At 35.2% G+C, this 24,521-nt stretch overlaps 3 protein-coding genes across 3 annotated transcripts; all 3 read left to right on the forward strand.

Annotated features, from left to right (window-relative positions):
* Positions 1 to 1,394: 1,394 nt before the first annotated feature.
* On the forward strand, positions 1,395 to 1,889 carry LOC131149363 (uncharacterized mitochondrial protein AtMg00810-like). The gene has a single exon (XM_058099753.1). The coding sequence runs from the start codon at positions 1,395 to 1,397 to the stop codon at positions 1,887 to 1,889; it is 495 nt and encodes a 164-aa protein (XP_057955736.1).
* A 5,235-nt stretch (positions 1,890 to 7,124) lies between these two features.
* On the forward strand, positions 7,125 to 7,930 carry LOC131162266 (calcium-binding protein PBP1-like). Its single transcript, XM_058118574.1, has one exon. It carries the CDS (start codon positions 7,340 to 7,342, stop codon positions 7,862 to 7,864), a length of 525 nt encoding a protein of 174 aa, XP_057974557.1. The 5' UTR covers positions 7,125 to 7,339; the 3' UTR covers positions 7,865 to 7,930.
* An 11,684-nt stretch (positions 7,931 to 19,614) lies between these two features.
* Positions 19,615 to 20,296, forward strand: LOC131162276 (calcium-binding protein PBP1-like). Its single transcript, XM_058118584.1, has one exon. The coding sequence runs from the start codon at positions 19,681 to 19,683 to the stop codon at positions 20,203 to 20,205; it is 525 nt and encodes a 174-aa protein (XP_057974567.1). The 5' UTR covers positions 19,615 to 19,680; the 3' UTR covers positions 20,206 to 20,296.
* The last annotated feature ends 4,225 nt before the right edge of the window (positions 20,297 to 24,521 follow it).

A 24,521-nucleotide genomic window follows, 5' to 3' on the forward strand; every position in this document is an offset into this window, starting at 1 on the left:
GACTTAGATAGTATGGATACTTGCAACGTAAGCCTTAGAGTGCACCTGTGAGGAAGAGTGACTTAGTTATTATGGGGGGCAGTAGAAGGGGTAGGGGTAGACCTAAAATAACTTGGGAGGAGATAGTGAGTAAGGATTTAATATCTTTGAATCTATCAAAAGAAATGGTCCATGATCGCATAAATTGGCAGAAAAGGATTCATATAGTCGACCCCACTTAGTGGGACTAAGGCTTGGTTTTGTTGTTGTACCATCAATTTCTGATATTGTTTTGCCTACTCCTAAAATAGATTGTTCCCCTGATGTTCCTCACTTTTCATCAAACATTCCATTTTCATCAATCATCTAATTTTCCTTCTTATTCTAATTCTCTTCCTCTTCAATGAATGATACGTCCCAGCCATCCACCTTCTTACCTTCATGATTATCATTGTTCACTGGCCAATAATTTTACATCAATCCCTTCTTCTCTTCACAGTTCAGCCCTGCCATCCTCAGGTAATCCGTATCCTCTATCTTCTGCTTTATCATATTGTAATCTTTCTTCAGCCTATCATTCTTTTATATTGAATGTCTCTGTTCATACTGAACCACAATATTATCATCAAGCTGTTAAATATGTTGAATGGCGCGATGCCATGGTCAAGGAAATACGTGCACTTAAGGAAAACCAGACTTGGTCACTAACTACGTTACCTCCTGGTTACAAACCCATTGGCTGCAAGTGGGTGTATCAAATTAAGTACAATTCAATCGGTTCCATTGAACGATATAAGGCTTGATTAGTAGCCAAAGGCTACACTCAACAAGAAGGCATTGATTATTTTGAAACATTCTCTCTGGTAGCTAAAATGGTTTCTATACGATGTCTATTAGCTATTGCTACAACCAACAATTGGTTTATTCATTAGCTCAATGTCAACAACGACTTCTTACATGGTGATTTATTAGAGGAAGTTTATATGAAACTTCCTCTAGGTTACGGGACAAAGGGAACGACTGATTTGATTTACATACTTCATAAGAGTCTTTATGGTTTGAAGCAGGCTTCAAGGCAATGGTTCTCTAAGCTTGTTGCCACATTACTCACCTATGGATTTTCTCAGTCTAAGTCTGATTCATGTATTTTTACTCAAACTTCTCCTTCAGATTTTACTGCCCTTCTAGTGTATGTCCATGATATTATAATTGCCAGCTCTAGCATTGCTTCTATCACTGCCATCAAACATTTTCTTCACTCAAATTTTCAGATCAAGGATCTTGGTTGCTTACGATTTTTCTTGGGGCTTGAAGTTGCTTGATCTTCCAAGGGAATTTTTCTTTGTCAACGTAAGTATACGTTGGATGTTTTGCAAGATACTGGTTTTCTTGGTTCTAAGCCTATCACTTTCCCCATGAGTCAATATCTTAAACTTTCTCGATCTGAGGGTGATTTGATTTTAGATCCTTTACAATATCATCGTCTTATTGAAAGATTGTTATATCTCATAATTACCAAACCAGACATTGCCTTCTCTGTCCAAACTCTTGCTCGGTTCATGAATACCCCACGGTTACCTCATCTTCATGATGTTCATCGTGTGCTTCGTTATCTTAAATCTTCTCCTGGCCAAGGTCTATTCTTTCCTGCTCATTCATCACTCAAACTTACTGGTTTCACTTATTCATACTGGGCTAGTTGTCCTGATTCTCGCCGATCAATTACTGGGTTTTGTATTTTTCTTGGTAAGTCCCTTGTCTCATGGCGATCTAAGAAGCAAACTACTATCTTTTGGTCTTCTGTTGAAGCTGAATACCAAGCTATGGCAATTACTGCTTGTGAATTAACATGGCTTGTCACCTTACTCAAAGATCTTGGTGTTTCGATTTCTTTGCCTATTTCTTTGTAATGTGATAATCAAGCTGCTATGAACATCGCCTCTAATCCTGTTTTTCATGAACGAACGAAGCATATAGATATTGATTGTCACTTAGTTTGCGATAAAGTCCAAGCTGGATTTCTCCATCTTCTTCATATTTCAACACATCACCAGTTAGCTGATATTTTTACAAAAGCATTGGGGTCTTATGCATTTCACCATCTTTTGCGCAAGATGGGTATGTTGGATATCCATTCCCCATCTCCATCTTTAGGGGGCATATTAACATATATTGTATCATAGCAGCAGCAGCTATCATGCAGTAGCCTTCCAACTCTTCATCACAATGCTGCAACTGATCTTTTGCAATGTACAACAGCAGTTTTTTCAGTTCTCCATCGAATGCTACAACAACATAAAATTATTCTCTCCAATATAAGCATTAGTTAGTTAAATTAGAACACAACAGAGTTAGCAATAAACAGTTACAGTTTGTTTAAACTCTATTATTTAACTTGTTATTTTATTTTATGATTGTTAATTCAATTGCTGAAATTTTTGTATATATACAATTGTAAAATCACTCTTCAAATAAGATATATACAATTCGAAATTCTTTCACAATTTTAACATTTAGTTCATTTTAAAAAGTATAGGAACCATGTTTTCGAAATGAGAATTGGAATTGAAATTAAAATAAATGCATAGGAATTGAAAACGGAATGAGATATACAGCTCTCGCATTTGATTCAACTAAAAATCAGAATTAAAATTATAAATTATAAATATTTACTATAGTAGAATGAAGAATCAAAATGAGTCTAATTTGTCAATTATACCACTACAACTATGTATTATAAAAAATTAAAACAATATTTAGTCTAATGTAAAATAATAATCAAATAAATTAGTAATAATATTACAATACTGTTATATTGTATTACATAATATTTATTTCCATTAATATCAATATTGTTATCAAAGTAAACTTCATTACATTTTTAATATTAAATTAAATTTATTATATTTCTAATCATTGTTACTACCATGGTCTTACATTTCCACGAAATTGTCAAAATTTTCGATTTCCGTCACCCTTGAATTCGAAATGGTAGTTGATTTCCATCTTACATTATTTTTGTCGAAATCTTAACAAATTATCCGAAATTTATCGAAATCTCGAAATTTTAGCGAAACTTATCAAAATTTGAACTATGCAATGAAATTTCCTAGACATTCAAATGAGGGATTTAGGAGCTAAATCAAATTTCTCTTTTAATTTATTTTCTTTATTTTTATCGAAACAAATGATTATTACAAGTGCTTTTGAAATTATATGAAAAAATAAACTTAAAATAACATTTATTTAACCATTCATTTCTAAATTATCATTATTTGTATAACAAATAATATTTAAAGGATTTATGATTTTCATTTGTATTAACTGATTCACTGAATATGTTTAATGTATATTATCTTACAAATATGCTTGACGCACATATTATATTACAACGTTTCCACATTGTACATAGCATAGATGTATTTACTTGTAATGTATTAGTCTTAAAACTTACATTGCCATGTCTATTAATCATTTCGAAGGCTTCATAAAAGAATTCCATGCTTTCCTTCTGATTTTTATTATTTTTTCAAATCGAAATTGACATTAAAATCGAAACTTCCGTACTTTTGGAGTTTCCAAATTTGAGTTGAAATCGAAATTTAAGACCTGGATTACTACATTATGGTGAATATTTCCTTCAGCCATGTAGTTTATAATTATTACATTTTATTTTCGGCGTTTTTATTATATACATACTTCAATATTAATGTAATATGATATAATATAATAAATTAATAATTCCGGCATCAATAAAAGGTGTACATTTTTTTATTATTGTTATTATAATATGGATGTCTTTTTCATCTTTTGAATGGGAATCAAATGGCAGCTTCAGATCCATAACACAATTAGCACAGTTGACATTGAACTCGTGGAAACGCGTAGATCATGCTTTTCAGATGTTAGGGACACAATCCACTTGCCTGGATTTGTGGGTTGTGTTTAAAGATAGGAAATGTGTTACGAAACTTTGGTCCATGCTGATAATATTGTTTCAAAATATTAAAAGCCACTTTTAGAACATGAGAAATTATTAAGTAAAGAAAAAAGGAAAATATAACGAGTTTACTTTTTTATGTTTAATTGTTAAGATAATTTTAAAAAATAAAATATACAACAAATCAGCAACAAAATTTTGATTTGCCTACATTGATATTTGATTTTCTCTTAATTTTTAGTTGTATTAGAACATATATATATAGTATTTGACATAGAAAAAGATTCAATGGAAAATGGATTTTTGTTCTTATTTTTCTTTTTATGTTTTATATAAAAAAAAAAAAAAATGCTTGATCCTAACGGCCCATAAGACTCTAGATGTTTCATCCTAAATAAAATTATAAAATGGTTGTGATACAAAATGTAATGTACTCTCGTGTAACATGCAATTAGCTCTTTTTTAAAATAAAAAAAAATTAAAGAACATTTACCTCATATTTAGAGAAAAAAAAAAGGACCTTAAATTTAGATTTGGATAAAATGTAATGCAAGATACTCATATAACTCAACTCTGCAACACAAGTGTTTCTTTTTTAAAAAAAAATTTTGGTTCATTAAAGGTTTAGTGGCCTGAATTATATGTACTGAGGGATAGCCTATTTTATATTTTATATTCTTATTGTGGGTAAGGTTATATACAACCTCTTCAACCTCCCAATTGAACTTCACCTAAGAAGCCTCCTTTTGAAATCAATCATAACTCATAAGGCTTCGTTTGCCAAAGAAAAAAAAACAAAAAGAGAAAGGCTTGTAGTCTATGACCACAAAGACACAACCTTACAACCAAACACAATGTAAACTATCACAGTATATTTCTATGGACTGCCGTAAAAGAATTTAATCAAAATAGGAGAAGTCCTATTTCAAAGAAAATCCAAATTGATAGTCAATTTCTATTCTTTAACACCTTCCAATGGTTTGCATTTCACTTTACTAAAACTTAAATTGTAATAGCTTGCTTTCACAATTTTCGAATTTAAAAGTTTTGGTCCTTATTTAGATATCTTATTAATTGATTGTTATTAAACAAAATTTAACCTCTACAAAATAAATTGCTCCTCTTTGAAGGAAAAACCAAATTCTCTTATCGCAAACTTGTTCCCATTAATTTTTAAATTTTTTTGTAGCACATGATATAACCTATTAATAGAAGTCAAAGGGTAGTTTAATAATAAAAAAATAATCCTTATCATGAGTACGACTATGAATTCAAGTTACAATAAGAACCATCCTTACTATAATTCAAGTTTCATTCTTTTCCTACATATTCAATGTAAAAAAGAGAAATTGTATCATAAGTTCTAAACTACACTTTCTATTTTTTAAAAAAATTTTAAATTACAATAGTTTAATTTCTTGAAATTTTGTATTTAAGTTGGTCAAAATTCTTGTTTAAGAATCTCATTAATTCTACCATAGAAAAAGGGCTATTCCCACATAAAATGAGTCATTCCTCAAAGAAAAACTAAATTAACCAATTCTTATCTCCAAATTCTTGTCATTTATTTTTTGAAAGACAAAGAGGCATATCATGATTAAATTGTTAAGGTTTATCTTAATGACTTTTTCATTAAAAAAGAAATACTACATGTCTCCTATCGACCTTGTGACGCCCCGGTTTTCATATCATTTTTTTAATATATAAACAATAATCAATAAGTCAGTCATCTACCACGTCACAAACTCTGATACTATATTAACATAACCTGACCCGAAATAGGCTACCGAGTAATCAGACTATCTCATACAAACATACCTAACAACGGAAGTCAAAATTTACATGCCATCCAGAATACAGATACCAGAGAACTATCCACCCATATATACACATATCTATACACATCTCTAAAATCAACAACATACCATAGGGGATTACACAAACACATCCCCAACACAAAACACTTACCATGACCATCAGGGTACTAGCTCCCCTCTATCTCCTAGTCTATCACGGTTCCTGAAATATTTAAATATTTGATTTTTGGCTATATATAGACTGTTGGCCACGTGTCATCATTAACGAGACACGTGTACTCGTCGACAAGCCAAAGAAGGGAGTTCGTTGACGAAGATAGTGGGTTTGTTGACGAACCCTGAATAGTCTGAAAATCCTGCTCTCGATATCGCCTTGTCTACGTGCTTATGCCCCTTTTAAATTTATTTTTTCCTTCTTTTCTTCCTCTCTTCCCTTTTCCCTTATTATTTTCATGAATTAAATTTTTTGGGTTTACAGACCTCACATGACTAAGTATATCTCTTTTGTAGAGATGATATTATTAATTTACAGTTAAAAATTAGTCATTAATAAAACGACCCTTATTATGATTTAAAGATTATAAATTCAACTCAAAAATTAAAAAATAGTTCAATAGTAAGTGTCATCCTTATCATAAATTACCTCATTATGAATCGTGAAAATCAAATTTCATTCATTAACATTCTTTCCATTGAATATCAGGTCCGTTTGAATTAAGGATTTTATTTGGAAAAATGAAAAAAAAAAGGAAGAGAAAACTCATTTTCTATTAAATTTTCCTTCTATGTTATATACTATTAAAAAAGAAAGTTTTTTTTAAATATGATTAAAAATATAAAAAATTTAATATTGTTGATGAGTAGAATCAAAATTTTATTCATATATTTGATGTATTTTTTATTTTCTTTTTTGATAACCGAGCATAAAAATATAAATTTTTAAATATTTTTCTTTCCTTTTTTTATTATTTTTTGAGTTCCGAAGGGATCACAAAAGAATGGTATACCATAACTTCACTTCTTAAATTTTTATGTTCAAAGTAGTTAAAATTGAATAGAAGCCTATCAAAATTAAAACTAGAACTTTTAAGAAATAAACTTCTTACCATTTAAAATTCCAAAGTAAATACAATTCAATATGTATGTATATATGTATGTATGTATGTTTGTTTGTTTGTTTGTATGTGTATGTATATATATAATCCGCCGTAATACGCAAGGGGAGCAGCCACCGCACACGGTTCACATAAGGCAAGGAAGATCCTGCGGCCACTGTACAAAGCACCGCGTTGCCAAAATGTAAAGTTCCAAGTTAGCCTTTCGTTGGACCCTTTCCTTTTTGATTTTGACTTGGGAATTGGGATAGGGAAGGTGAGGGTGTTTTTCGTTTGGCGACCGCATGAGAGAAAGCAACTGGCAATGCGGGAATCGCCCCGAACGCACCGTTGAAATTCTAATTTCCATCGACAGCACTGATCTGACGTCCTTCTTCGAAACCCCCACTTGGATTTTTTTATTAAATGCATTCTGAACTTTCCCGTCTTCATCGCCCCCACCAAATAAAAATCCACATAGAAGAAGCAGACCGACCATCCCCACAGCTATGCCTGAGTTGTCCCCTGTTCTCTCCTTCTCCAAAATCTCAAATCCCTCTCCTCCCCCTCCCCTATTTATCTCTGCACACATTTCCTCCCCCCCTCACCCACTCGGATCAACGAACAGAAAGGAAAAGAAAAGAAAATCCCATCTCTTATTTTGTTTTCCGCGCCCAATGGCATCCCAAAACGTGGAGCGCTTTGAGGACTACTTGCCGGTGATGGCAGACAAGCTCGGCGGGGACGGGCTGATCGAGGAGCTCTGCAATGGGTTCCGGCTACTGACGGACGGCGACCGGGAGCTCATCACCTTCGACAGCCTCAAGAGGAACGCTGCCCTTCTGGGCTTGGAGGGCTTCTCCGATGAGGACCTGCGGAGCATGATGAAGGAGGGCGACTCCGACAACGATGGGGCTCTCAGTCTTATGGAGTTCTGCGTCCTCATGTTCAGATTAAGCCCTGATTTGATGGAGCGGTCCCAGTTGTGGCTCGAAGAAGCCCTTCAACAAGAATTTCAGGATTATTATTGTTGATTATACTCTTTGTTAATTGATTTCTTCTTTGGTGAAATGTGAATGAAATATACGAGAAGAGAAAAATACTGGGTTTTTTTTATTTAGCGGCCGCAAATATTGAAGTTTAATGAGTTCATCCTATTTTTATACCGTTGTGAAGGGTCATGCAGCGCTAGCTAAAACATTCTTATTTAACTAACCAGCCTATCGTTTACCAACATTCATCCACGAAACACTTTCATTAACATTCATTCAGATAGCAGCGAAAACGATAATCAATTCATAAAAATTGTGGCAAGTAAGCGGTAAACATTGAAACAAACGTAATTTATTAACAAATTCTCCATTGACATGGTGTACTTAGCGAGGGAGGCAAGTAGGCTAAGCACGTTGACAATTGCTAGTGATTTTTACAATGATTGATGAACACTCACCCTCCCCTAAAGAGGTTTTTATGTGATTATCATCCTGACACTAGGAAACATCAACGTGACCGAGGAGTCATACTGCCTTATTTGACTTACAAAGACTCTACTAGCAAAAAATAACCCTACACTAGTATTTACATGATGGAAACCCATCCTAAGCACACGAGATAAGATGTCACAGGCAAACATAATGCCCTGAACCAGCTTAGCTCGTGACATTCTCCCCCAATTATGTAGTCGACGTCCTCGTAGACTTTTGGTGGTAGGTACTCTTCAACCTTGTCCACGAATGGCTTCAAATCTTCCATAGAAATCCAGTTGATTTCTTTGTCATCAAGACACTTCCACTTCACTGGGAACTTCTGCTGCTTCTTCCTTGAGGATATAAACTTTCTATCTGCAAGGATCTCTTCAACTTCATGTCTGTCAAGTTGCACTGTCTTCAACTCTACGTTGTTTGACTGACTTCTGCTCAGGTCGTTGGTATTGGCATTGAATGGCTTGAGGTAGTTGACCTGAAACTGCGATCTTCTCTCCTAATCTGCCCACTTCTTCATCTGCTTAAAAGCTTTCTCTAAATAGGCTTGGGCAAACTCTGCATTTTGTCTCCCTTCATTGGTGAAGATGTATGCCCTGTGACTCTTTCGTTTGTACGGCTCGCCCAATGTGTGAGGTAACAGCGGCAGCTGGCCTGTAACAAGCTCAAAAGGGCTCTTGTTGGTTGTTGAGGTCGGCGTTGCCACAGAACGGAGCCACATCAAGTAGTTGCACACCATTCTTCTGGTTGTCATTGACAAAATGGCACAAGTACTCATCTAGCAACTCTCTGAATCTCTTCATCTGTCCGTCTATCTGTCGGTGATAGCTCGAAGAGATGTCAAGATGTGACCTGAATATCCTGAAAAGCTCTATCAAGAAGTTGTTAGTGAACATTAAATCTTGGTCACAAATAATAACTTGGGGAACACCCCAATGTTTCATAACAGTCACAAGGAACAATTGTGTCGTCTCCTTTGCCAAACAGTACTTTGGTGCGGCCATGAAAGTACCATACGTCTTCCACTCCCCCTTGTCTTATTGGCAATTAAGACAAGTTTTGGTATAATCAACCACATCATCCCGCATGTGTGGTCAATAATACCTCCCCAGTAGTCCTGTCATTGGAGTCATTCTCCGCGAATACCCCTTAACGAACTTCCTGCAAAGTTTAGTAAGGCCAAGAAAGGAACGCAACTCCTTCACTATCGTGGGGATCTTCCGTTCTTGAATCATCCTTACCTTCTCCATACCCCTTCAGATACGACCTTGTTCAACCACTTGACCACGGAATTTGTTGCTCCGCTAAGCAAAAGAGAAATTCTCCTTTTTCACATCCAGACTGTTTTCCCTCAGCCTGTCGAACACCTTTCGTAGATGCTCTTCATGTTTCCTCTGAAACAACACCGATGCTCCCAACGGTGTTTTGGAAGGGCGAACACATCCCGCTTCCAATTCTTCAAGTTGCTTCCCCAACTCTACTATCTCTCGAGGCGCAATCCGACATGGCCCTTTAGCAGGTGGTTTCACTCCTGATAACAACTCGATCTCATGCTCCACAGTCCATCGTGAAGGCAAATTGTGAGGCATTTTATCCGGAAACACCTCTTTGTACTCATCCAACACTGTTTGGATGGTCGTAGGCTCCAACTCTTGGCCTACTTCTTTGTCTACCACCGTGGATAGACATGTCTGCTCACCCTGACCCAATCTCTCACTGAGTTGTATGGCTGAAAGGGACTTCCCATTGTCTCCTTTCGTTGCAACGACTTGCACCATGCACGAGTGATCTCCCATCAAACACAGGGAACCAGCCAAAGGCATCAGCACTGCCCTCGTCCCCCGTAGGAACTCCATTCCTAGAATGATTGGAAAGTCATCCAATGACACCGCTATGAAATTCACATGACCTTCCCATTGTCTAAGCTTTACAACCATTTGTTTGGCTACTCCCAGAGTAGGCTAGGCTATAGAGTTAACTTCTTTCATGCGTCCTGTATCCTTCTCTAAGGATAAGTTGAGTCTCTATGCTTCCAACTGCAAAACAAAATTATGAGTAGCCCCCGTATCCACCATAGCGCGAGTACTCTTCCCATTTATCCTCAAGTCCACAAACATTAACCCTTTTGCTCGTGTAACTTTCGATGTTTTTGCCTACTTTTCCAATGCGTTCACCAGCCGCACTAAACCCACCCTCGGGACATGATCCTCTTCCCCATCGTCTTCCACTGATTGCTCTGTAATGGAAGCCTGTAAAGCATTAAGTGATGCTTTGTGAGGGCACTCAAAAACTCTATGAGGTCTACTACACAAGTAGCACGAAATTTTATTCTTCTTCTTTCCATTGGGTGTGTTGAACCCTTGAGATGATGAAGCTTCCTTTGAGGTTGATGATTTAGAGTCGGCTCCCCCACTCTTGGGTTTGCCATTCTTGAAATACTTTCCACTATTTCCCTCTTTGCCAATCCGTTTGGATGAAGCGATCTCATCACCAGCGTAGTCTATCAAGCGTTCTGTAGCCACATGTGTAGTTGACAAGTCTTGAACCCTTTGCCTATGAAGTTCAGTTCTTGCCCATGGTTTCATCCCCTTTAGAAAATAGAACAACTTGTCCTTTTCTGACATATCCCGAATATCCAACATCAAAACAGAAAATTGTTTCACATAGTCGCTGATCGACCTCGTATGCTTGAGATCTCTTAGTTTTCTCCTTGCATTATACTCAACATTCTTAGGAAAGGATTGGGCCTTAAGCTCTCTCTTCAAGTCTTCCCAACTATTAATTACACAGCTTCCATTTTCAATTTCTCTGTAGTTGGTACGCCACCACAGTTTGGCATCACTAATCAAGTATATGGTCACAGTATCCACCTTTGCCTGTTCTGAGGCCATCCTCACAACGTGAAAGTACTGCTCCACATCAAACAAGAAATTATCTAACTCCTTGGCATCTCGGGCACCCCCATACGTCCTGGGTTCTGGCACCTTGGTCTTGCTAACTCCCAAAGTGTTGGAGTTCCCCATAGCAAGAACCATCACATTCATCTTTGCATCCATATTTTCCATCCGGACCTGCAAAGTTTCCACAGTGTGGTGAAATTCCTCTGATATTTCACTTGTCAAACTTGCTTGATGTTGTTGTGATCCCATCACTTCATCAACAAGTCCCTTCAGTTGAACCATCTCGTTGGCCATATTGTTGGTTGTCTCTTCAACCTGTGCTTCTAGTGCACTGATTCTTTCAGCGTTGTTTGGTGCCATGGTCACTTACCAAAGCTTCCCAAATCCAACAATGAAGGCAATCGAATTCACGTAGCAACTCAACCTTGGGCTCTCACCAAGTGTCACCGACTTGGCTCTGATACCAAATGTCACTATCCGACTATTTTCACACCATTGTGAAGGGTCGTGCGGCGCTAGCTAAAGCACTCTTGCTTAACTAGCCAGCCTATCGTTTACCAACATTCATCCACGAAGCACTTTCATTAACATTCATTCAGATAGCAGCGGAAATAGTAATCAATTCATGAAAGTCATGGCAAGTAAGCAGTAAACATTGAAGCAAACGTAATTCATTAACAAATCCTTCGTTGACATGGTGTACTTAGCGAGGGAGGCAAGTAGGCTAAGCACGTTGACAATTGCTAGTGAGTTTTACAATGATTGATGAACACTCACCCTCCCTTAAAGAGGTTTTTATGTAATTATCATTCTGGCACTAGGAAACATCAAAGTTACCGAGGAGTCATACTGCCTTATTTGGCTTACAAAGACTCTACTAACAGAAAATAACCCTACACTAGTATTTATATAATGGAAACCCATCCTAAGCACACGAGATAAGCGGTCACAGGCAAGCATAATGCCCTGAACAAGCTTAGCTCGTGACACTTTGCCATTCAAATAAGTATTTCTGAAAAAAATTTTGTTTCTTCACCAACTTAGCATGAATTCTAAATATAATATAATATAATATAAAATTATATTAAATTTCTTATAAATTTATAAAATTCAAATCAAAATTTCAAAAATCATCCTTCCAAATACTACCTTAATTTTTTTAATCTCCGACTAAAAAAGGAAAATTATAATAGTTGGTTCGATTATTTATCTTAATTTCTGTAACGACCTACTCCTTTTTCACATATTTTTTTTTTTATAAATAAATTATCATCACATTATACATCCCAGCTCAGTAGGTCACAATCCACCTGGGCCCGTGGGCACCAGGGATATAACAAAACATACAGCAGAAGCCTACGCAGCAGAAAGTATAAAATCATATACATCTCATCATATTGTGCATAACACATACCAGAGTCACTACAATTACTATCTCACAGTATATACATCTCAAAAATGAAATCTAGGGACAATCTCCCACAAAACCTAACTGTCCCTACCAAAAACTTACCCTTCCAAAGAGGGCAAACAACTGATCTAGATCAGCGGGGCTTTTCCCGCTCTCCTATCAGTGGCTCCTGAAAAATGTATAAGATTTAGGGGTGAGACACCTCTCAGTAAGGGAAATAAACTAATACCAGTGTGTGGCAACATGAGTATTCTATGTTCTACATATACCATACATAACATATTCAATACTGTTTATCAAATATGGGAAAACATATGCATATCAACACATAGCAGAATATACTGCATTTTCATAAACATATCTCATCTCATACACTAATAATAACATAAAACAATCCTGGTAGGTTAGCTGGCTGTTGTCATGTATTACCCCCACATGACTGGGTTGTGTGGCCCGAAGGCGGGACCTGACAATGGTTGGCCGACCACTGCCAAGTCAAACAGTAGTCTGTAGGTCCGATGGGTCTACCCAGACTGGTCCGTACACCAGGGGCGATAACAGCACACTTCTTGAAAATAACCACATCGACCATCCAATCTCACACCACTCCGTACAGCGGCGTTAACACAGATATCATGATCACGAGGACCATGGACACATAGCAATGGTACCGTGCAAGTGCTAGCCTAGACCAAGCCAACCAGGTTCTGATATCATATACATATACTAAAACCGTGATACATAAATATCTCATATCATTTATTTTCACATCAATCATATCATTTTACATATATACGTGTATCATGAAAATCATCGGCCCGTACGCCGGTATTACACATTTTAACATAGCAAATCACATAGCACAGCCCGTACGCTGGCAAACCACATAGCACGGCCCGTACGCCGGCAAATCACATAGCACAGCCCGTACGCTGGCAAATCATATAGCACAGCCCATACGCTGGCAAATCACATAGCACGGCCCGTACGCCGGCAAATCTCATCCACATAGCACGGCCCATACGCCGGTAAATCACATATACATATAAAAATATCTCGGCCCGTACGCCGGTTTTCCATCATAGAAATCCATATCGTCCCCATTCCAAAAAAAACAGTATTTCACAACATTTTTATACTCATGCCACACTAAACAAATTTTCTACATATTCAACATATCATCATTTAAACAGTATTTTCCAAATATAAATCATATATATAAATATATTTATTTTTCCTGAAACCAGATGCTATATATATATACATACATTTTCTCAAAATAAAACTAGCTTAGTTTATCCCCTTACCTGATTCCTGAAAAACTCCTAAGAAAATCTTCCTCGTACCCACAAGGTTCTCAACTCAATACCCTGAAAATGAAAACTCACAGAATTAAAGTTTAGTATTTTCGTACGTACAATATTTTCTATAACTACCACTAAGTCAAATTCGACTTAAAAAGTCTTACCTCAACTTAGGGATGATTCCCAACGTTCTCAATCAAAACCCTGGAACTGAAAATTTCCAGTATTAAAGTTCAGTATTTTTACGCGTACATTACTTTCTTCGACTGTCAAAAATCCAAATATTGAATATAAAGCATTACCTTGGATTTGGAATGAAATCCAACTTCGTTTTCCTGACGATCCGTTCCGGCAGACTTGTAGAGAACTTCGCCAGGAGCGTCGTGGTGGTTTCAGTTTGTCTATCCGGCGTAAAACTAGCCCGGAATCGAAGAGAGAGAGTCGTAGGAGAGAGAGAGAGAGAGAGAGCACTTCCAAAAAAATATCCAAAATTTGATTTCCAAAGCTTCTTAAAGAAGCTTGTGCTAATTTAATAATATATATATATATATATATATATATATATATAATAAATCTTAAATAAAGTAAAGTAAAGTAAAGCTTCTTTAAGAAGCTTTCATACCTTTTATATATATATATATACATGCTTTAATATTTATATATATATATATTTGTTCCTTATCATACTGTTCATTTTACTTATTAATTTAATTAATTTATTTTATTTTATTATTTTATTATTATTATTATTATATTTTTTTTTTCCGGTTACTACAATTTCAATTTTTAGGTTTCATTGAGAATTGTTTGAAGTTCTTAATTTCCTTTTTTTAATATCAAAAAATTTTAAGCATTTTTGTAATTATTTATTTATTTATTTATTATAGTTTTATAAGTGCTACGATATATGAACAGTAGCGTTTTTTTTTTGGGAAATTCCACAATTCCATAAGTTTTAAACCAAAAACTTCTTATGTAAATGTTTCAAATTGCGCTGTTAAGTTGTCCCGTAAATACTGATTGAATCTCTCTTTGAAAAAACAAAATAAAGCAAAACAAAGGCTCCGCTTCAAACTTAGAAGATATTATAAAAAAAAAAAAAGAACATTTTAAAGAAATCCAAATTTTCACATTTGATTATCAAGAAAATAAAAAAATAAAAAGTAAAACATATAACAAATCAATCCTTACCTGGCTGGATTATAGCCCCCTGAGGCCATACCTGGAATCACTCAGATTTACAATCAAATGGTACAATATAAAAGTGCTTTCACGTAAAACAGATTTGCACCCAAATGCATTCAATCACATACACCACAATGATTTATATGTAAGCTCAGTGTAGTCCAAATAGTTCAACTCTCAAATGTATTTTCTATCAGTGTAATGCGTACGCAAGAATGTCAACAAGCAATCTTTGTATTTCAAGATGTTCTCAATCAAAGTGCTCAAACAAAGATATCACTCAAGTTTCAAATATTCCAAAGTGCAGAATATATCAATCATGTGAATAGTGTATATGCTTGGCTTGCAAGATATATGTAATCTTTGTATTCAGCAAAATGATATGTATTTGAATAAATATTGCAACAAAGACCAATATCACAAACGAAAATATCTTTTCACAAATATATCAATGTAAATCCCACAAGATATTTGAGTAAGTTTAGAAAACGTTTTTGAGTAAGTTTAGAAAACGTTTTGCAACCCAAAACAAATACAAAACTTCCTAAGTTATTGCAACGAAAATGCAACACTCGGAAGTTCAATACAAGTCTTCTTAAGATAAGCTTATTAGCAAAGCCCCCTAAGAGAACTTAGGTTTTGCTCTCGTAAAATTGATTCAATCTCACAACAATGAGAGAACAAACCTTTTTGTATAAACACTCAAAACACTTACAAAGGATTTAAGAACTTGAGAAGATAAGTTAGAGTGTTTGTAGAAAGAATATGAGTAGTAGAGAATATCTTACTTGAGAGAGAATTTTTGAATTTATTTACTTAATCAAGTTGCTAATTTTCCCAAATGAAGGGGTATATATGGACACCCCATGAATTATGACCGTTGGGGACCTATTGGGAATAATTAGGAAAGTTTTAAATCATTTTAAAATAATTAACCCTATTTAAAACATTTTAACCACGATAAAAAATCAGGGCAACCCGAGAGGTCCGGTCAACCAGAACCATTTCAGTCAACCGAAGTTCATATGGTTCGGTTGACCAGGATACTTTTGAACTGGAGACTCAGTCGACCGAAAGTGCCTATCCAAAGAGCAATTTTCCATTTCTCTGAGGTTTGTTCAACGAGGCCATTTTGAATTGAATGGTTCGGTTGATCAAACAATTAGGACTTCTCCCGAGGACCCTCGGTCAACTAGGTAGTTACAATACAAATTTGGCTCGGTCGACCAGGTGGTCAAATTGTTGACCTCAGTAGGGTTCGGTCGACCAGGGGATTTGAACTACAATGGTTCGGTCGACCGAGACATTGGTCAACTATTGACTCAGACCGGTTTTAGTTGACCGAGGCAGAATGAACTGCCAAGGTAGGTCGACCAAAAGTGCACAATGTCTGCATTTCAGTCCTGTTATGATCCGCTCAAACCCTAATCAAGTGCCTAACATTCATAGGTGCCATGGTGAGTGTCCTAGGGTCATTTATGTCCAATTAAAGACACCAAAAAAATCCGGTGTCGATCAACCGAAGGTCGATCGAAAGGTAAACCCTAAGGTCATTTTTAGTTTACAGTTTGTTTGAGCTTACCTATTAGATCATGCATGTGATGTGTGTAAGCTTATTACAAACCAATCCCTATTTACTATTACAGACCAATTACACAACTGAATATATATTACAATTGAAAACAAGAATTGGTCTTCAAGCTTTATTTGCTTTACGTGCATCTTGATCTTGACAATTGAGGTTCCTCCACATAATCTCAAATACCCATTAGATATAATGAGTATTTGTCATAATCAAAACCGAGCATGACCTATAAGGTCAACAGTATATTTCTATGGACTGCCGTAAAAGAATTTAATCAAAATAGGAGAAGTCCTATTTCAAAGAAAATCAAAATTGATAGTCAATTTCTATTCTTTAACACCTTCCAATGGTTGGCATTTCACTTTACTAAAACTTAAATTGTAATAGCTTGCTTTCACAATTTTCGAATTTAAAACTTTTGGTCCTTATTTAGAAATCTTATTAATTGATTGTTATTAAACAAAATTTAACCCGTACAAAATAAATTGTTCCTCTTTGAAGGAAAAACCAAATTCTCTTAAGCAAACTTGTTCCCTTTAATTTTCAAATTTTGTTTGTAGCACATGATATAACCTATTAATAGAAGTCAAAGGGTAGTTTAATAATAAAAAGTTAATCCTTATCATGAGTACGATTATGAATTCAAGTTACAATAAGAACCATCCTTACTATAATTCAAGTTTCATTCTTTTCCTACATATTCAATGTAAAAAAGAGAAATTGTATCATAAGTTCTAAACTACACTTTCTATTTTTTAAAAAAATTTTAAATTACAATAGTTTAATTTCTTGAAATTTTGTATTTAAGTTGGTCAAAATTCTTGTTTAAGAATCTCATTAATTCTACCATAGAAAAAGGGATATTCCCACATAAAATGAGTCATTCCTCAAAGAAAAACTAAATTAACCAATTCTTATCTCCAAATTCTTGTCATTTATTTTTTGAAAGACAAAGAGGCATATCATGATTAAATTGTTAAGGTTTATCTTAATGACTTTTTCATTAAAAAAGAAATACTACATGTCTTCTATCGACCTTGTGACGCCCCGGTTTTCATATCATTTTTTCAATATATAAACAATAATCAATAAGTTAGTCATCTGCCACGTCACAAACTCTGATACTATATTAACAAAACCTGACTCGAAATAGGCTACCGAGTCATTAGACTATCTCATACAAACATACCTAACAACAGAAGTCAAAATTTACATGCCATCCAGAATACAGATACCAGAGAACTATCCATCCATATATACACATATCTATACACATCTCTAAAATCAACAACATACCATAGGGGATTACACAAACACATCCCCAACACAAAACTCTCCTCTATCTCGGAACTCTATCTCTTGATCTATCACGGTTCCCTGAAATATTTAAATATTTGATTTTTGACTATATATAGACTATTGGCCACGTGTCATCGTCGACGAGACACGTATACTCGTCGACGAGCCAAAGAAGGGAGTTCGTCGATGAACACAGTAGATTTGTTGACGAACCTTGAATAGTCTGAAAATTTTGCTCTCGGTATCGCCTTGTCTACATGTTTGTGCCCCTTTTAAATTTCATTTTTCCTTCTTTTCTTTCTCTCTTCCCTTTTCCCTTTATTATTTTCATAAATTAAATTTTTCGGGTCTCTACAGACCTCACATGACTAAGTATATCTCTTTTGTACTGATGATATTATTATTTTACAGTTAAAAATTAATCATTGGTAAAACAACCCTTATTACGATTTAAAGATTATAAATTCAACTCAAAAATTAAAAAAAATAGTTCAATAGTAAGTGCCATCCTTATCATAAATTACCTCATTATGAATCATGAAAATCAAATTTCATTCATTAACTTTCTTTCCACCGAATATTAGAGTCCGTTTGAATTAAGGATTTTATTTGGAAAAATGAAAAGAAAGAAAAAGGAAGAGAAAACTCATTTTGTATTAACTTTTTCTTCTATGTTATATACTATTAGAAATGAAAGTTTTTTTAATATGATTAAAAATATAAAAAAATTAAATATTGTTGATGAGTAGAATCAAAATTTTATTTATATATTTGTTATATTTTTTTATTTTCTTTTTTGATAACTGAACATAAAAATATGAATTTTAAATATTTTTCTTTCCTTTTCTTATTATTTTTTGAGTTCCAAACCGATCACAAAAAAATGGTATATCACAACTTTACTTGTTAAAATTTTATATTCAAAGTAGTTAAAACTGAATAGAAGCCTATCAAAATTAAAACTAGAACTTTTAAGAAATTAACTTCTTACCATTAAAAATTTCAAAGTAAATACAATTCAATATGTATGTATGTATGTTTGTTTGTTTGTATGGGTATGTATATATAATCCGCGGTAATTTGCAAGGGGAGTAGCCACTGCATAAGGAAGATCCTGCGGCCACTGTACAAAGCACCGCGTTGCCAAAATGTAAAGTTCTAAGTTAGCCTTTCGTTGGACCCTTTCCGTTTTGATTTTGACTTGGGAATTGGGATGGGGAAGGTGAGGGTGTTTTTCGTTAGGCGACCATATGAGAGAGAGCAGCCAAGAAAGCAGCAGGCAAACAGTGTGAACTGTGGGAGTGCCTCTCATGAGGTCAGGTGTTCAAATCTTTCTGAACTCATTTCCGCTCCTGAACTCCTAAAATTATTCTCCCTTTAGAGTTGTGGGGTCAATTTTAAGGGGCGCAGGATTAATCACGTGGACCGTAAAACGGACACGTGATATCCGGTGCATAATTCGAAAAAAAAAAAAAAAAAAAGCAACAGGCAATACGGGATTCGCCCCGAACGTACCGTCGAAATTCTAATTTCCACCGACAGCTCTCTGATCTGACGTCCTTCTTCGAAACCCCCACCTGGCTTTTTTTATTAAATGCATTCTGCACTTTCCCGTCTTCATCGCCCCCACCAAATAAAAATCCACATAGAACTATAGAAGAAGCAGACCGACCATCCCCACAGCTATGCCTGAGTTGTCCCCTGTTCTCTCCTTCTCCGAAATCTCAAATCCCTCTCCTCCCCCTCCCCTATTTATCTCTGCACACATTTCCTCCCCTCCTCGCTCACTCGGATCAACGAACAGAAAGGAAAAGAAAAGAAAATCCCATCTCTTATTTTGTTTTCTGCGCCCAATGGCATCCCAAAACGTGGAGCGCTTTGAGGACTACTTGCCGGTGATGGCAGACAAGCTCGGCGGGGACGGGCTGATCGAGGAGCTCTGCAATGGGTTCCGGCTACTGACGGACGGCGACCGGGAGCTCATCACCTTCGACAGCCTCAAGAGGAACGCTGCCCTTCTGGGCTTGGAGGGCTTCTCCGATGAGGACCTGCGGAGCATGATGAAGGAGGGCGACTCCGACAACGATGGGGCTCTCAGTCTTATGGAGTTCTGCGTCCTCATGTTCAGATTAAGCCCTGATTTGATGGAGCGGTCCCAGTTGTGGCTCGAAGAAGCCCTTCAACAAGAATTTCAGGATTATTATTGTTGATTATACTCTTTGTTAATTGATTTCTTCTTTGGTGAAATGTGAATGAAATATACGAGAAGAGAAAAACACTGGGCTTTTTTTATTTAGCGAAGTATAATGAGTTCATCCTATTCAATTCCTCCGTAATTTAATTAAATATTAAGTTTTAATAGTCCCAAAACCCCAATTAGGTGCATCAATGGCATTCAAGATTGAAGGGGCAATTTTAATTTCTTGACGAAGTTTTACAGAAAACAGGGGCTGCTGTGTAGTATGGAGATGAAGAAAAGAATTGCATAAAGCTGGAAAAGCTGCGTGAATTATATCCTTCTTCTTTCTACTTATTCTCATTGTATCCAGAAGAGTATATATACACTGAACTGATCCATAAGAAAACTAAATAACAGAAAAGAAAAACTAAAAAACTAACTAACAACTGGACTAATAACTGCATCAAGTGAAGAACAACTGCACAACTGCAGCAACTAACAACAGCAACTAATTAATAAAAAACAGAATATATTTTAACATGCCCCTCAAAATGGAGTATGGATATTATGAATACCCATCTTGGATAAAATATTGCTAAAAGGTTGAGAGCCCAATGCCTTTGTAAAATTATCAGTCAATTGGCAAGTTGTCTCGACATGGTTGGTTTTGATAACACCTTGCTGAATAAGTTGTCAAATAAAATGGCAATCCACTTCGATGTGTTTGGTTCTCTCATGATAAACTGGATTAGCAGTGATGTGGATGGCTGCTTTGTTGTCACAAAACAAAGAAACAGGTTGTGAATGAGGAATGTCAAGTTCACGAAAGAGTTGTAACATCCAAACAATTTCAGAACATGCAGTACCCATAGCTCTGTATCCTGACTCTGCAGAAGAACGAGATATTATTGTCTGTTTCTTAGATTTCCAAGTCACAAGGGAATCACCTATTAAAACACAAATCCCTGTTACTGATCGTCTAGTGTCAACACATCCGGCCCAATCAGAATCTGAAAAAACTTGTAGATTTTGTGAAGAAGAGCTGGAGTAGAACAGCCCTTGTGATGGTGCACCTTTAATATACCTTAAAACCCGCAAGGCAGCATCAAGATGAGGTTTCCTTGGTTCATTTAAAAATTGATTGAGAACTTGTACTGAGTAGGAAATATCAGGTCTTGTAACAGTGAGGTAAAGTAATCTACCAATTAATCTTCTATAATGAGTAATATCAGTCAATAAATCACCTTCATATCGAGAGAGTTTTAAATGAGGATCCATTGGGAAATTCGCTGGTTTAGCTGCCAACATACCAGCATCTTCTAGCAAATCTAATGCATATTTTCATTGACACACTGAAATTCCTTGTTTTGCTCGAGAAATTTCCAAGCCAAGGAAATATTTGAGAGAACCTAAATCCTTCAATCTGAATTGAGCATTTAGAAATGATGTGAATTCTGGAATGGGTGATGCAGCATTAGAAACAAGCATAATATCATCCACATAAACCAATAGAGCAATGAAAAAAGAGTTAGTTTTCTTGATGAACAAAGATTGATCTGCTTCAGATTGAATGAAACCATCAGAAATCAGAGTAGTAGAAAGTTTGGAGAACCATTGCCTCGATGCCTATTTTAGACCATAAAGAGATTTGTTTAAATGCAAAACTTGTGATTTTAAGGAAGTATGATAGCCTGGAGGAAGAGTCATGTATACTTCTTCTTCAAGGTCCCCATGTAAAAAAGCATTATTTACATCTAGTTGATGCAAATACCAATTATTAATAGCTGCAAGAGCCAAAATTGACCTTACAGTGCTCATCTTGACAATAGGTGAAAAAGTTTCTTGATAGTCAATTCCTTCACATTGCGTATAACCCTTTGCAACCAAACGATTTCTTGATAGTCAATTCCTTCACATTGCGTATAACCCTTTGCAACCAAACGAGCTTTATAACGCTCAATGCTACCATCAGCTCTATGTTTCACTTTATAAACCCACTTACATCCAATGGGTGTCTTACCAGCTGGTAGATTAGTGAGAGTCCATGTCTTATTTTCCTCAAGAGCCTTAATTTCAACATCCATAGCATCACACCAATGTGCAAACTTAGAAGCTTCTTGAAAACTACGAGGTTCATGATGTATGGATAATGCTAGTGTGAAACATTTATGAGATGAAGACAGACGATGATAAGATAATACTGATGACAAGGGATACAATGTATCTGATGAACAAGAGTCATTCTTGGAGTGGTCTGCAGCATAACAATGAAAATCTTTTAAATAACTTGCTTGTGTTCTGTTTCTAGTAGATCTTCGTGGAATGGGAGGAATATTAATAGGTGAAGGTGAATGACCTGCAGAATTGAAAGAATTATCTATAGCAAATGACTCAATTTGATGTGTATCAGGTTCTATGGAAACTGAAACTGGAAGTGTGTCTGAGATGGGAAGTATTGAAGATGGAGAATCAGCATGAAGAGGACTGGAATGTGCTTGTGAATGGTTCTGTGAGTTTGGACTATTGAAAATATTGTCATGACATTCAAACTCAGATATAGGATTTGGGATTATTGTATTAGGAGATGGATCTATGTGAAGCTGCTGTTTATTTGATGCAAAAGGAAAAATGTTTTAGTGAAAAATCACATTACGAGATACAAATATTGTCTTTGAATGTAAATCATATAATTTGTAACCCTTAATTCCATGAGGATATCCAAGAAATATGCATGGTTTAGCTCAAGGATCAAATTTTGATTTGCTGTTACAGAGTGTTGATGCATAACAAAGACATCCAAGAATGCGTAGGTGATCATATAAGGGTGGCTTTCCAAATAATATTTCATATGGTGATTTGTTTTTCAAAACTGAAGATGGTGTTCTATTAATCAAATATGTGACTGTAAGTATACAATCCCCCCAAAATTTTAAAGGTAAAGATGCTTGAGCAACATTTAATAAGTGCTGGTTTTCGTTCAACAATAGCATTTTGCTGAGGTGTTTCTACACAACTTAAATGATGAATAATTCCTTTTGATTGAAAAAATTCTTTCATATTAAACTCAGGACCATTATCTGATCTTAATATTTTTATTGTGGTGTCAAACTGAGTGGAAATTAACTGAACAAAATTCAACAAAATGGATCGAGTTTGAGATTTTTGTGCCATAAGAAATGTCCATGTACTGCGACTGTAATCATCTACAATAGTCAAGAAATATTTAGAACCATCCATTGCACATGTGGAGAAAGGACCCCAAATATCACAGTGTATCATTTCAAAAGGTTTTGTTGTATGAATTGAACTTGCTTTGAATGACAACTTGTGTTGTTTTGCCAATGGACATATGTGACAAATATGAAGTTTACTTTTATTAATTCTTGGAATGGTAGTATGTAACAATGAGAGTTTTGAACTAGAAGGATGTCCCAAACGACAATGCCAAAGAACTTTTTCAGAAAATTTGAAATTCATACAATGAACTGAATATGGTGGTAAAGAAGCTATTATGGCAGATTCTGATTCTGATTTCGGAAGATTCTCAGATCCAGAAAACAGCAAGTAATAAAGTCCTCTAGTTGCTTTAGCCACTCCAATTATCTTCTTGCTCACAAGGTCCTGTATATAACAATGTGAAGAAGTAAAATACAACTGTAAATGTGAGTTGGAAGTTAACTTGCTAACTGAAAGAAGATTGAAATTAAATGTAGGGACACACAACACATCAGTTAAGCATAAATCATTTGAAAGCTTAACTGTACCAATATGAGTGGATTCAACTTTTTGTCCATTTGGCAATTGAACTTTGGATGTAATACGGGAACAAGAATGAAATACTGATGCCAAATGTTTGATATGATCAGTAGCACCCGTATCAATGATCCAAGGATTGGTTTTATCAGATTGAAACACAGAAAAGATACTAGGAAAAGATCTACCTGACATGGAAAGAGTTGTGCTATTGTTTACAGCAAAGGCAGCTGATAAAGACATTGAATTAGAAGTCTTGAGGAGACTCAAAATCTGCTCACATTGTTCTAGAGTAAAAGGGCAAGAATTTGAATCTTCATCTGCAACAACTTGATTAGTAGAAGTTGTAATAACCCCAAAAAGGGTTATAGAAGATTAGTGAAGTGATTTAAAAAAAAAAAAATTTTAAAAAAAATAATAATAAATTAATTAACTAATTAATTAATCAGATTTAAAAGAAAAAGAAAAAAAATTAAATTAATTAAAATTTATTTTTATTTTTATTAATAAAATATATTATTATTAATATTAATTAAATTTATTATTATTATTATTATTATTATTATTATTATTATTATCATTAATAGATCCTGA

Source organism: Malania oleifera, chromosome 1 (assembly GCF_029873635.1).
Source record: "Malania oleifera isolate guangnan ecotype guangnan chromosome 1, ASM2987363v1, whole genome shotgun sequence".
Classification (NCBI taxonomy): Eukaryota; Viridiplantae; Streptophyta; class Magnoliopsida; order Santalales; family Ximeniaceae; genus Malania; species Malania oleifera.

Excerpts from the sequence above, each read along its gene's own strand:
- LOC131162266 (XM_058118574.1), top strand. The coding sequence starts at position 7,340 with ATGCCTGAGTTGTCCCCTGTTCTCTCCTTCTCCAAAATCTCAAATCCC.
- LOC131162276 (XM_058118584.1), top strand. The coding sequence starts at position 19,681 with ATGCCTGAGTTGTCCCCTGTTCTCTCCTTCTCCGAAATCTCAAATCCC.
- LOC131149363 (XM_058099753.1), top strand. The coding sequence starts at position 1,395 with ATGAGTCAATATCTTAAACTTTCTCGATCTGAGGGTGATTTGATTTTA.